The 15335-nt window shown below is 42.8% G+C and overlaps 1 protein-coding gene and 1 long non-coding RNA gene across 2 annotated transcripts in view; one reads left to right on the forward strand and one right to left on the reverse strand.

Moving 5' to 3' along the window:
* Positions 1-2142, reverse strand: part of SLC17A6 (solute carrier family 17 member 6) — a 33546-nt gene extending 31404 nt beyond the window's left edge. The window contains exon 1 of the mRNA XM_083838074.1: positions 1376-2142. Within this exon, the coding sequence (XP_083694200.1) occupies positions 1376-1461 (86 nt within the window). The 5' untranslated portion in view covers positions 1462-2142. The remainder of the gene's footprint in view (positions 1-1375) is intronic.
* The window catches only part of LOC310900310, a 184719-nt gene that overhangs the window by 131514 nt on the left and 37870 nt on the right, over positions 1-15335 (forward strand). The gene's annotated exons all lie outside the window — the stretch shown is intronic.

Genomic DNA, 15335 nt, shown 5'->3' on the forward strand with positions numbered 1-15335 from the left:
TAAATGGTGTATTTGTTTATTAACGGGGGAGTTCAAACGGAATTTTGCTGCAAAATACAAACCCTTTCTCCATTACTCACTGTACAATATAAAAAACAGTACCCATGTTCGTTTGTTTCATTTATATTTTGAAGAGTCTTTTAGGGAAAAAAAAAAAAGAGTTTGTTTCCTTAATGATATTTTTAAGCAGCTTCTCTGATTACCTGTTATTCCTTTTTATTTTTCTGATTACTGAAGATGGTTTAAATAGGATGATGAAATGTAGGGTTTTCACTATGTTGTAGTTGGGTTTAGTTGTTCTTTCGGCTTTTCAAAATTGTACCTTTCCTGCTAAAATGAAAATTGTAATTTTGTCTTATCACTTTGCTGATATTTCCCCTTCCCCGAAAATGGCAGCAGAAGTTGTGACTCATGCTGTGGACCAGCCTTGTGCTTGTGCCCAATACTGCCGCATAGGTATGGAAAAAAGACTTTTACGTGACCTACAATAGGCAGATAAATCCGCAGTTAGCTTTAATCTGTAATTCGGGGAAACTTAGGGCTAATTTCTGGCACAGGGGGCGATCGAAAATACATTGGATTTTCACAGGCTATTCTCAAACGTCCTGGAGGTCACTGAAGTCACTAGATTGGATGGGGTACGATGTGTCAACTTTAGTACATACCCCTTTTATGGATGCGCGGATTTGTGTCTGTTTATCTGTGCGTACAGAGCTTAAAGATGGTAGAAACCTGTACACAGAGAAACATACTGTGATGCCGATGAGTTTAGCAATTGCAGTTGTGCATTACTTTTGTAAGACAAGTGGATGCTTCTCAATGCAGATGGATAAATAATTAAACACATCCATCTATATGTTTCAGCTTCAGAAGAAAAAAATCGTTCGGGTATCAATTATTTATACATCTCCGTGTTTATCTTCCTCTGACGACACATTACACAAGGGACAAGACTAATCGAAACTCGGAAAGATTATTATTATTATTTTTTAATGATTCGTAAGGGCAGCGATAAAGATCCTGCGACTACATTTCAAAATTAACACAAAGCAAAAATACAGGGAGCCGCTGTCTGCTGATCATGATTTGAAATAGGGTCCTGCTTTTGTGCGAGAAAGATGGGGTAATCTTTGGCTACATATTTACTGACACCATCTACGAATCAGATAGACAAGTTACGAGGGTGCCATATTGAGAAGCTTCAGCACTAGTTTCCAGGATCCAGATTATATCAGCGATATCTAAACAGCTCCCAGCCCCTCCGCCACTAACCTCCCCAAAGCATACCTCTTCGTCCTCCTTCAGCAGCTGACGGTTAAGAAAAGCTTCCGATTATTTCTAGCAAATAGGCTCCTATAATAGATCTCAGTCTTACCTGTAGAGTTGACCAAGAGATTTTCCAGCAAAATTCTTCAATCCCTCCTTGCCAGGGGTCAAAATCCTTTGTTTTACCGACTCCATTCCTGCAGGGGTGCTCGCTGGATTCTGCTCTGCTCTGGATAGGGCACCGCTACGAGCAACGGTGGTTCATATTGGTTTAATCTCGTAACTTTCCCCCCCTCATGAAATGGCTATCAGTGCACCTCCGGGTAAAGGGAGAGGGAGAGAAAGCGTGCGCGCGTGTGTGAGAGAGAGAGGGAGAGGGAGAGACGGCGTGCGGAGCCGGGGGGGGAGAGGGCGAGGGCGAGGGAGCGCGCGTGTGTGCGGCAGCGAGCGGGAGGCTGAGAGCGCCACAGGCAGTCCCCGGCTCTCCGGGCAGCGCGGAGTTGCGAGGCACGGTCAGAAAGTCTCCTCGGCCCCGCGGGCTTCAGAGGTGGCGGGCTCGCGGCGTGCCATGCCCGGCTGGGAGGGGACGGAGCCCCCCTCGCGGGAGCGTTTCCAAGAAATCTCCGTTTGGCGCTGGCGCTTTCCCCGGCTGTAAAGCCAGAGGGGGAGGGGTGCTGTTGGCCGCGGTAGGCAGGCAGCCCGAAATTCCCCCTTGGCTACAGCCGCCGGAAGGCGCGGAGCGCCGGCCTGTGCGCTGCTCCCGCCCCACCGCCCCACCGCCCACCCGCGGTTCGCGCCCCGAGGCGGCGGCGGCGCCGAGCGGCACCCGCAGGGCGCTGCGCCCCGTCCTTCAGCACCGCGGACAGCGCCGCGCCCCTTCAGCACCGCGGACAGCGCCGCGCCCACTCCGCGCCGCGGGCGCCCCGGGGCCGCGCCCCCGCCTCCTCCGTCCGGCCCCCGAGAACGGGGGGCCCCGGACGGGCCTTGTGGGGACCCCCCCGTTCGCCCCGGGACTTGGGGCGAGACAGGGCGAGCATCGATGCTCCGCCGGGCGCGCGAAGGACATGGCCTTGGTGCAGTCCGCCGCGCTTCTGGGGAGCAGGGCGTTAGCTGCAAGTAGTACTGCTCTTGCTATAAGTGGGTAACGTCCATTTGGAAGGTGTATTTATCTCTATATCCATATTCGCTTGCGCAGCTTATTTTATATCACATTAGGCATTTCTTAGCGACTGCTTTCTCTTAAGCACTTACTATTTTCACATCTTTTGTGTCCTCTGCGTTCCTGCATTGCAATAGGCCAGTGCAACATCTAGACTTGATATGCGGTATTTTCAGCACTGGTATGAGCGTGGCATATTCTGATAACACAGTTAGTTTTCTTCCCAGAATCTAGCAGTAATTTTCTGACTTTAATCATTTTGCACTAGATTGTAGAAGCAAAGCATGTTATTTCTTTCTAAGTCATATCCATTATATTTCATACTAATCTTAAGGTTTCTGTACATTTGTTAATTACAAAAAAAAAAAAAGTGTAACTTGTGTTCTAAACAATTTTTTTCCTAAAATTATTAAGCTCCTTCACTTGCCTAGTTGGTGACAAATTGTAAACAGTGTATATTAAAAGTAAGACTCCCCGAGGAAAATGCATGTTGTAGCTGCAGTATCCTAAAAGCAACTGCTCTTTGGATTTATATAAATATTTTTTTCTAATGTTGCCCTCTGGTGGAGGGTTAATGAAATTTTACAGCAGCAATGCACGTTTATACATAAAAGGCCAATTATTTTAATACTGAAATTTCCATAATGACTAATCTCTGTAGAATTTCAGTATTTCAGAGTTGTAAAAGAACAACAAAATAGTACAGCAGCAAATATATTAAAACTATATGTAATTGAAACGCTGCTAATTAGCATCATAACATAGTGCTATTTTCTACACCATGGTAGTTACTGAATGTGGTTTTCAGCATAGTTTTCCGTATGGAATCGTTATTACCATTGCACTGTTGGAAGGATTTTTTTTCCCAGTAAATGCAAACCTGGACAGTTATATAAGCAAGTCTTCCCAGTGTTTGTGGCTCCAGTGTGCCATTGCAGATGCTCAAAGGAAACCTGTGTACATAGTTTTTTTTTTTTTTTTTCTGAGGGGCACAAAGAACAAGAGATAATTTAGTAGAGGTGAGACGGGTTTGGATTCCATAAAGCAAGCCTTTCAGAAAACTACTGAGCACCTTTTTTCAGCTGGAATTTGAGATTGTAAAGTCTGCAGAGCAAGGGTGTTTCATTTCTTTACACACTACATCCAAGAAGGAGCTCTGGCGCTCTTTTAGAAAGCTCAGCTCTGACATTGGTGCCATGGCTCAATGTAGCAGCAGTAATTATAATTAAAATAATAACATTTAATAGGTGAATTATGACTGATTTGGAAAAGAGAAATAATCTATCATACCAACTGCAAATGGATTTAAAGGCCAGATAAGACATTCCTGGTTACAGACGCTTAGCAGAGGAGAATGAGTCTTTAATTGTATGAAACATGCAGAATAGCAAATAACCTTGGGATAGTAAAATGCTATAGTGAATAGGCTGCTGCTGTAGCCATTCGAAGCAGGAATTTTATGACTATTACATACTATATCCAGGTATTACTGAGTCACATCCTGATCCAAGTCAGCTGTTGTGGTTTCAGATGAGGAACTAATAAAGAACAGTAGAAAGTGAATGTCAGTAGTGTTGTAAAAGATGTCCAGACATGTCAACTTTTTAATCATTATTTATTAATTATTTAATTTTGGTAGAGTAAGCTATTTCTAGATGAAACAACACATAACAATATGTTATCAATATTGTTAGCAATAATTATTTCTATAATGAATAACTGTCACATACACACTCCTCTCACAAAAGGCCTAATTCAAACTCAATTGAAATCATTGTGAGTTCTTTCCACTGGCATCAGGGGCAGGTAAAATGGAAGAAAATTCATCATGGAGAAAATTCTAGTCTCGCTGTCACTGCTAAATGGTGACCTATTGCCCATAAGCAAAGAAATTCAGTCAAAAGCCACCCACTAAAAAAAACACACTTTCCTGAGAAAGCACTAAGACTGTCTGAGGGATATTAACATAACATATAACATAACATAACATAACATAACGTAACGTAACTAGGTAAGAAGGGGGACGGGGCTCAAACAAGGCTTGTTGGAGCTGTGCCGGGGGAAACAATGGCTAGGCCGGGGAAGAAGGCGATGGCCCAGCTGAAGTGCATCTACACTAATGCACGCAGCATGGGTAACAAACAGGAGGAGCTGGAAGCCATTGTGCAGCAGGCAGGCTACGACTTGGTTGCCATCACGGAGACGTGGTGGGACCGCTCCCACGACTGGAGTGCTGCAATGCCTGGCTATCGGCTCTTCAGGAGGGACAGGCAGCACAGAAGGGGTGGTGGCGTGGCTCTCTACATTAGAGAATCTTTTGATGTTGTGGAACTCCAGGCTGGGAATGATAAGGTTGAATCCCTGTGGGTTAGGATCCGTGGGAAGGCCGGCAAGGCTAGCATCCTGGTGGGGGTCTGCTATAGACCGCCGAACCAGGATGAGGAGACGGATGAGGAGTTTTATAGGCAACTGACAGAAGTTGCAAAATCGTCGGCGCTTGTCCTCGTGGGGGACTTCAACTTCCCGGACATATCCTGGAAACACAACACGGCACAGAGAAAGCAGTCTAGGAGGTTTCTGGAGAGCGTGGGAGATAGCTTCCTGACGCAGCTGGTCAGTGAACCTACCAGGGGTGGTGCCCCGCTAGACCTTCTCTTCACAAACAGAGAAGGACTGGTGGGAGATGTGGTGGTCGGAAGCTGTCTGGGGCAGAGTGACCACGAAATGGTAGAGTTCTCTATTCTTGGCGAGGCCAGGAAGGGGACCAGTAAAACTGCTGTCTTGGACTTCCGGAGGGCTGACTTTGAGCTGCTCAGGACGCTGGTTGGCCGAGTCCCTTGGGAGGCGGTTCTGAAGGGCAGAGGAGTCCAGGAAGGCTGGGCGCTCCTCAAGAAGGAAATCGTGATGGCACAGGAGCGGTCCGTCCCCACGTGCCCAAAGATGAGCCGGCGTGGAAGAAGACCGGCCTGGCTCAACAGAGAGTTGCGGCTGGAGCTTAGCAGAAAAAAGAGGGTTTATAATCTTTGGAAAAAAGGGCGGGCCACTGAGGAGGACTACAAGGATGTAGCGAGGCTGTGCAGGGAGAAAATTAGAAAGGCCAAAGCTCATCTGGAGCTCAATCTGGCTACTGCCGTTAAAGACAACAAAAAATCCTTTTACAAATACATCAACGCGAAACGGAGGACTAGGGAGAATCTCCATCCTTTACTGGATGCGAGGGGAAACCTAGTTACTAAGGATGAGGAAAAGGCTGAGGTGCTTAATGCCGCCTTTGCCTCAGTCTTTAGCGGCGATACCGGTTGTTCTCCGGACACCCAGTGCCCTGAGCTGGTGGAAGGGGATGGGGAGCAGGATGTGGCCTTCGCTATCCATGAGGAAATGGTTGGCAACCTGCTACGGAGCTTGGATGTCCGCAAGTCGATGGGGCCGGATGGGATCCACCCAAGGGTACTGAGAGAACTGGCGGAGGAGCTGGCCGAGCCGCTTTCCATCATTTATCGGCAGTCCTGGCTATCGGGGGAGGTCCCGGTTGACTGGCGGCTAGCCAATGTGACGCCCATCTATAAGAAGGGCCGCAGGGCAGACCCGGGGAACTATAGGCCTGTCAGTTTGACCTCAGTGCCGGGGAAGCTCATGGAGCAGATTATCTTGAGGGTCATCACGCGGCACTTGCAGGGCAAGCAGGCGATCAGGCCCAGTCAGCATGGGTTTATGAAAGGCAGGTCCTGCTTGACGAACCTGATCTCCTTCTATGACCAAGTGACGCGCTTGGTGGATGAGGGAAAGGCTGTGGACGTGGTCTACCTTGACCTCAGTAAGGCTTTTGACACCGTTCCCCACAACATTCTCCTCAAGAAACTGGCTGCTCGGGGCTTGGACTGGCGTACGCTTCGCTGGGTTAGAAACTGGCTGGATGGCCGGGCCCAGAGAGTTGTGGTGAATGGAGTCAAATCTGGTTGGAGGCCGGTCACTAGTGGAGTCCCCCAGGGCTCGGTACTGGGGCCGGTCCTCTTTAATATCTTTATTGATGATCTGGATGAGGGCGTCCAGTGCACCCTCAGTAAGTTTGCAGACGACATCAAGCTAAGTGCGTGTGTCGATCTGCTCGAGGGCAGGAAGGCTCTGCAGGAGGATCTGGATAGGCTGGAGCGATGGGCTGAGGTCAACTGCATGAAGTTCAACAAGGCCAAGTGCCGGGTCCTGCACCTGGGCTGCAACAACCCCAAGCAGAGCTACAGGCTGGGAGATGAGTGGCTGGAAAGCTGCCTGGCCGAGAAGGACCTGGGAGTATTGGTGGATAGTCGGCTGAATATGAGCCAGCAGTGTGCTCAGGTGGCCAAGAAGGCCAACGGCATCCTGGCCTGTATAAGAAGCAGTGTGGCCAGCAGGTTGAGGGAAGTGATTGTGCCCCTGTACTCGGCTCTGGTGAGGCCGCACCTCGAGTACTGTGTTCAGTTTTGGGCCCCTCGCTACAGGAAGGACATGGACGTGCTCGAGCGAGTCCAGAGAAGGGCGACCAAACTGGTGAGGGGTCTGGAGAACAAGTCTTACGAGGAGCGGCTGAGGGAGCTGGGCTTGTTCAGCCTGGAGAAGAGGAGGCTCAGGGGCGACCTCATCGCTCTCTACAGTTACCTGAAAGGAGGCTGTAGAGAGGTGGGGGTTGGTCTATTCTCCCACGTGCCTAGTGACAGGACGAGGGGGAATGGGCTAAAGTTGCGACAGGGGAGTTTTAGGTTGGATGTTAGGAAGTACTTCTTTACCGAAAGGGTTATTAAGCATTGGAACGGGCTGCCCAGGGAGGTGGTGGAGTCACCATCCCTGGAGGTCTTTAAAAGACGTTTAGATGTAGAGCTTAGGGATATGGTTTAGTGGAGTACTTAGTGTTAGGTCGGAGGTTGGACTCGATGATCTTGAGGTCTCTTCCAACCTAGAGAAATCTGTGAATCTGTGAATCTGTAACGTAACATAACATAACATAACATAACATAACATAACATAACATAACATAGCATAGCATAGCATAACATAACATAACATAACATAACATAACATAACATAACATAACATAACATTAGTAGATCCAGCAGAATGCAGCAGATGCCTGCAGTTTTTCACATGGGGGCAGAAAGCTGATTGTTTAATCGCGAAATCTTGTAATTAGATAAAACTCTCTTTGTGTGATAAGATTTTCTTTTTCTTTTGCTTGTTTGAAGGCTAAAGGACTGAGTCTTTACCTGTCCTTTTGTTTCTAGAAATAGTCCCTTTATACAAGTTTCTGACTGGGCTATTTCAACAAATTAAGCAAAAAGAGATGAAAAATCATAACTGTGGTTGTTTGCTAAGTTTTTTATGTTACTCCATATCTAATCTCATTTTTTTCTATAATAACCCTCTGAATAGGTTCTAAATATAGCATAATCCATTTAGAAGACTACAAAATCTACACAGCAATATACATTTATCTTCCCTAAGATTTAGTTTTGCTGAAGCAAACTACACCCAAAGCTAATATTTTCATTGGTTATATATTCCAGTACTTTAAAAATGCAATTTTCAATTTCATTTTTGACCTTACCTTTGCTGCTGATACACTACAGTATGGATTTGCTCTTTCCTAGGTGTCAGGCACACAGAGGTTCCAAATGAATATATATTTTGTGATCCATTTTTTAAAATAATCGTATGCTCATCACTTTAAACTCTTATGATCACATACATTCAAGCTAAGAGATTTTGTCTTCCCTATCTATTAAAAGGCGACACAGTACTTTTCTTACTGATACAGTCTTGACTTTGGAAATAAATTATGATTGAGAAACCTTAGTTATGTCGTTAAATGTATGTCTGTAATGTTGAGTCACTTGGGACTGAGGTAGCATAAACATGCCTCAAAAGTCATGATTTAACTCCTGCTTCTGTTTATGGCAGTTGTCCATTGAATCTGATGGAATTTGATGTCACCTTCAAATAAATTTGTTACTTTCTTTGGGACCATGGAACCGCAAAAGCCCAAAGCAATGCTAAAATAACGATCTTGCTTGTCAGGCCACAAGGAACAGCTTCTTCGTTTGTTGTTGTTGGTGGTGGTGGTGTTTGTTTGTTTCTTTTTTTTTTCTTTTTCTTTTTCCCATGAAACTTTTTTTCCATAAACTGTTTCTTGAAAATAAATATTCAGTCAAGATATTCATTGTTTTAAGCATATAAAATATTAGTGTTAACTCTAATGGCAATACCTGCATTTCACATAATCCAGGGTGTGTTCGGCTCGTGTGTAGCAAAGGCAGCTTTCATTGTCATATTGAGGCTGTTGCTTCAGCCCTCTAGTGGTAAAAGCCTCTAAAGCACTGGGTGATACTAAATCCTCATGTATAACTATTGCATGGTAGGAAATTTTCTGGTTACTTTGCATCAAGATTTATTTATTTCCTCTCTTCTCCTATTCCTGTTTAAAACCTCATTTGTTTTTTAATATAGCAACGAGATTTAAAATAAAAAATCTAATAAGCATTCATCCGATAGTAAATCCCCTTTAAATTGCCAAAGCAATGGTATTGGTATTATTTTTTTAGTGTTTATTTATTTATTTATTTTTGATACATCTGTGGAGAAATTTGACAGTGTAGGATATAACTAATCTTAAAAGTAGATGTAGATGCTTATCTTTTTACCTGATATTACAGGAACATCTGTTCCTTTGAATTCCTGTACTGCTCCATGAGTTAAATGCAAAGGATCCCTAAGGACATCAAGCCATCTGTCATGTTACGCAGACAGAAAGGCACCTACCTCAGGGGGTGAAACGGAGTAACAATTCTCTCAGTACTCAGGAAAGCTATGCAACACTTGGTGAGTGGGATGCAATTACCCACAATGAAACCAAGCCAAGCATTGAAGCATATTATCCTATCTTTTATTAATATGATGCTTAATGATCTTTTATATCATTAATCTATCATTATTTTATTGTTCTGTCTTGTCCACCATTGGACTGTTTAACAGCATAGGCAAGGCTTTTACACAGGAGTTATAGTCAGGTCTGTTTTCACTGTTTTAAAACCGTGGGGCAAATGTACAAACTGAAGAATGGATTATGGGGCCTTTTATTGCTAGAACTAGAAAATCAGAACCATCTTTTCTAAGGCTGCAGTAGTCCTCTCTTTTCTGTTGACTTGTCTCTTAACATTATTTTAAAATGTATTAAGAGAAGTTTGGGGAGGAATTGCCGTTGATTCAGATCACAGGGTACACAAATGTGAACAGGGCTCAAATCTGTTACAGACAGTCATTCAATAGGCTAACCATTTAAAGAGATACCAAAAAGAACTTCACATACATCATTTGATCAGGAAACTATTCCTGGTGGAAGAACAAACAAACAGACAAAACAAACAAACAAACAAACAAACAAACAAAACAACTCTTAGTGGATATTTGAAAAAGAGTTGTGGTTAGTATAACAGGGAACTGACATCTGAGTTTGTGGTCGGACTCATGGACTAAAGTGCTGGGTCAGGGACTGATTTCACTGCCTGAATTTGCCAGTCAGTTTTTCCATGCCTCAATTTCTTGCATGTGAAGGATGGTGAACAATCCCTCTTTGGGACAAATATTGATTTATCCATAGACTTAATTAAACCAATGTATATGAAATGCTGCATGAGAAAAATGTATGGAATTTCTATTACATGTAAAGATGTTTCTCCATGGAGAAACTCATATGTAAAACTGTAATTAGTAAACTACATCCACAAAGCATAATTTGCTGGTGATACAGACAGGCAACACATTTCATCATCACCACTAGACTCTGCCAGAAGAGGTTCACTTGTGTATTTTCAGCTGCTATGTCATCGCTTTTCTATGTAGAAGGATATTGAAACAGTGCATAACTGTAGCAATAATAATAAGGAGGAAGCATATGTTTTTAGTTGATATTTGGGGTCAGTGGAGTCTTGTGGAAAGGTATCAATGATTTTCTTGTCTTCTCAGGAACCAGGTTTTTCACATAGAGAGACTTCCATTTGTCCTGTATTTCCTTCATGTTTCTTTTCTTGACAAGCTGACAACCATCACATGAATTCAAGACTGAATGTGATCATATTTCATCTCTTTAGTTTCCGTGGAATCAGCCCCGTATAGTCATCTCTAATCTGGATCCAAAATAGGAAAATAAGGAATCTGATGGGGTTCTTATGTCTTACATTCACATCTGCATCAAATCACACTAATCCAAGATAGCAATGCCAGCATATCCTCAAATAACTAGTATTTTAGTCAAAGGACTCTCATAATTTTATTTATAATAGAAAATCAAATATGAACATCAGAGTGAACGTGTCTGACTTTCTGAGGCACCATTTACCTGTCTTCAGCAATCCTAGCTTTATCCTACTTCCTCCTCACAGCAGGACCTATTCAGGACATATGTGAACTCCAGTTCTCCCCTGCATGTTCCTTAATGCTTTCCTGTCAGCACCCTTAGTTCCTGTCATGTCATCGGCATGCCCTTTTTCTCTCCCTTATTGTGTTTCATTTATTTTTCCATAAAAAAATGCTTTGGGTAAACTATTTTTTTCTGGCACTTGTAGGGAACTCTTAACTCTGGGGCTTCAATGTTTCTGGCCAATTTGACTGAAATAGGTTCAAAGTGTTGACAAAGGGAAACTGACATAATGAATTGTGCAAGTCTGATTTCATTAGAAAGCTAAACATAAACAATCCGCTCTTGATGTTGTTGCTTTTGTTGATCTCAGGTCTCATTGAGAGTGGAAGGTGTCCCTGATAATACTTTCGAGAAACAGATCCTTTGCTTTGTATAAATCACAAAGGTCTCACCTGTTTTATACAATAAATATTTTAAAAGATAAATACTAGATACTAGATACCTTCTAAATATAAATATAAATATATAAATATAAATATATAAATATAAATATAAATATATAAATATATAAATATACTAAATACTAGATACCTTCTTAGGACAATATGCCCATGCATCTGAAAGCATAAAAGTCCAAGTGTTCTTCTTCTTACCACAAGATACAAAGGAAAACCAAAGACTGTAAAAACTGTTGAGGTAATGTGAGCACAGAGAGGCTATTCCTGTTGCTGTACTGAGTACCCAAGATGTTCCTCCTCCCTCCAAAACATTAGAACAGTACATAATTCAAGATGACAGGAAAACCTCTGCTTTATTTTAGGGCACTGCTAATGAGTTCAATGGTGATTACACTGCGTTCCACGGGATGCGGGGAAGATCAGGGTATCACATAGCTAGCTTTATGCCAAAGCACTCTACCAATCCATTTCAAAACATCTGTGATCTCTAAATGTAACTAAAATATCAATTTCTCAATTCAGATCCCTTTTCTAAATGTCAGAGGGAACACCTTCAAGTTTAGACTTCATATGCATTTCATTTCATTTAATTTCATTTTATAATCTGCCATTTCAGTGGAAATATTTCATATCTATCTTTTTCTTATTGTTTGTTATAAATAAGTCATCACACGTCTGATGGATTAACTACTTGATGCCACTGGAGGAAGCTGTGGCTCCAAGTGTGCTGCATAATGCCATGGGATGATTCTAGCTTTGACAGCTATATTACAGTGGCATAGCTCTGGCAGGAGGAGGCTCTACAGGTGCAAGCTGAAATGAGCGTTGTGCTTCTGGACCCTTATTTTACATCTTACTTTATATATATATAAACCTTCTGCCCTTTGCAGGCCCAAGATTTGCTTATCTGTCTCTTAAGTTGGCGTTTTAATTCTGAAAGCCAGAACACACTTCTCTGCCATTTGGTTTTCAGCCCAGCAGTCCTCGCCTGAGCAGCTGACACATATGGGCCCATCACCATGGACTTTTGCTGCATCACATCTGATTATTACGACTCACGTTCTGTAGCTGAGGAGCTTCGTGGCTACTCCTGTGACAAAGACTTTCTGGCTGCTTTCCTTTTTTACCTAAAGGGCACCGTCCAATAGGCAGTTTTTAAATGGCCTATTTTCTCACAGCTGGAGAAGCGATCGGTTTTACCATTAATGCTGCCTTTCTATGCTATGGTGTATGAGCTATGAACCCCACTCTGTTTGTCAAAGCCGATACTGGAGTGTAGATAGAAAGATCTTATGAGACAGTGCTAGCTATTTTGTTTTAGTGCTACAGATACTTCTCAATACATTAGAAAATAACAATTGAAAGGAGAAAAGACAAATGTCAAAGTCTCTGCTTGGGCTATACCCCTCCGTAAGTCAGCAGGAGGCATGTCTCTGTGGAGTATCAAGAAGGGAATGCAGGATTTGGCTTTCTGCATGGAACTATCTTTAAAGTGCATGTTGCATTTTACCAGCAGGCTATCTTTAGCTAACAACCCCCCCAGACACTTTCACATCCTCTACAGTTTCCTTGCAGAAGTGATGCTAGTTCCTCAAAAGTCCTCTCACCATTTGGTTGTTCTAAAGCCCTGCCGAGGAATGCGTATTTCTTAGATACTAAGCCTGCTTTGCTAATGAAAAATGTGCATTACACTACAGCCAAGCAAAGATCAAGACTGAGTTGTGTATAAATATGAAAGAATATGAGCACAGTTCTATTGCTGTTTGCCAGATGTCCTGAGATCACACCCTGGGGGCTGCAGCTAGGTAATTAATTTCTGCAACACATAACTTGTTAAATTTAGCTGTTTGTTTTCATGTTCTCTCTCACTTAATATTTTCCTCCAGTTCCAAACTGTAGGTCTTGCTTTATATACAAACTCCAATAAAATAACCAGGGCTATTTCCAGGAAAAAAAAAAAAAAAAAGGAAAAAAAAATATCTAAATTCTCTTGCACTGATCTGAATCATGGCATATGTTTTCTACACAGATGAATTTTTTCTCCTTATCATGATAGACTTCTAACTCTTTTGGTAAGGAAGGTGCAAGCTGTACAGAACTGGAGGCTCCATCTATTATGTCTATCTTTCTGTAGATACAAATGAAAGGGACCTGACAGTCAGCAGTACCATGCTCAGGACAATGTTTCTCCCACCCCATCTCCCCACCATCTTCAGGTCCAATGCAAAAAGTCACCTTTAGGACTAGATTTTGGCAAGGTTTTGTGTACCTCCAGTTTTCAGCTTCTCTATTGCAGATTCAGCTTCCCAAACTGGAATCAGGAGTATCAGCTAGAGTAGTTGATGATTTCCTTTGTGCAGAATGCTGGTGGTTTAATTTTAGTTTGGTTTTGTTTTGTTTTATGCGTTTATTTATTTTGGTGTGATGTATATATCATTCAAAGTTGGTCTGAGACTGCCAATTCATTCACAGCTATATGTTGGTAGGTACTCCTTTCTTTTTCAGTGTTTTCTGCTTTCTGAAGGGCTGGATGCATCAGAATCATTACAGTGTCTACCTTTTGTGGCCTACGGAATGACAGGGTTCATGGGTTTTGGACTTTCTATTAGAAATAATAATATAATCATCAAAGCTCTAAAATAACTACAGATCCCCAAACAGAATGGCTGGGAAATGAGTAGTCTCTGAAATCCATTCTGTCAGTCACATCTTTTTCTCTTCCACATTCCTGTTTGCTGTGAGGCCCCATGGCTCATGGAAACACCTTTCCCTGGAGGTGCTTATCTTTAATAAAAATCTCCACTGAATCCATGAGTTCAATCAGTCTCATATTACTGCATCACTCTCAGCCAATCGAGCTGGTCTGCTTGCACAGACAAATTTTCTTGGCTAGCTGCCACCTTCTTTCCATTTATGACAAGCATATTAATCACCTTCCGACTGGTGCGTGCTTCATCATCAGTGCACATCATAAATCACTGAGAGGTACTTTTGCATCTGGTTAACATTACACCTAAGGGCTTCACGCAGCATATTGCTGTCCCAGTCTACCTGGGCATCTTTCCTTCACTCACATCTTCTACCTTGAGTAGTGTTTTCCAAAAGGCTTCATAAATCAATTGCTTGTCTTTCAAAACCTGCCCTATACTCTGCAGCACTTTTAATAGACTTCAAAATGATTCTCATTAATCCGGCTTCACTAAAAGGTTGGGTGACCACTTATACAGCCTGAAGGAAATGGGAAAATATGACCAGTGAGGGAAAGAGAGGGCAGGATTCTCTCCTGAGCCCATGTGGGGTACAGAGAAGGTCAGACAGCGTAAAAAAGAGACCAGGTTTCTCTACTAAAACTCACTTTCAAGGAACATGATCTTCAATACAGTAGGACTTTCTCACGAGTTCTAGCATATTTGCAGGAAATCTCTACAATGATGCAAGTTCTGGAATTGCTTTCCCACATCACAGGCTGGTTATCAGCCTGAAAACATACTGTGACTAGGTCTGTTGTGGGGGGCAAAGGGGGTGTCCTTTTCACATATATTTCCTCTTTTTCCAAAATGCTCTATGCCTCATTTTCCCATCTAGTCCCCATTTCCCTGTAGTAGGGTGATGAGCAGTTTACAGACCCGGGGGTTCCCAGAATATGCATGAATGTTTGTTCAGCAGGAGGAGTGGGATGGCTGATGAGCAGGACAGCTGAATCACCTTCTTCTCCAAGCTTTTTATTAATTTAATCGTCGTTATTTTGCCAAAGACCAGAGGGACATAAATAGAAAAAGATCACTTTCAAAATTGAAATAATTATGAACACTTGATCACATTGCTAAACATTTAGGCCCAACTCTGATATTTGTAACAAATGCTTAAACAAAGTTTAACTTTATCGGTTTTGCTGCTATTCACTACTCCAAGAGGAATCAGGCTCGGAAGTTCTTTGTTCCCTGTGCATCAGGAGGGAGGGCTGAGTAAAATGAGCATGCACAACCTGAGTGTTGGGACTGGTGACTCAGTCTTGCAGAACAAGACAGAAGATTGAGAATCTCAAGAAGCAGAAAACTTTTTGCCTTTG

Source organism: Anser anser, assembly GCF_964211835.1.
Source record: "Anser anser genome assembly, chromosome: 5".
Classification (NCBI taxonomy): domain Eukaryota; kingdom Metazoa; phylum Chordata; class Aves; order Anseriformes; family Anatidae; genus Anser; species Anser anser.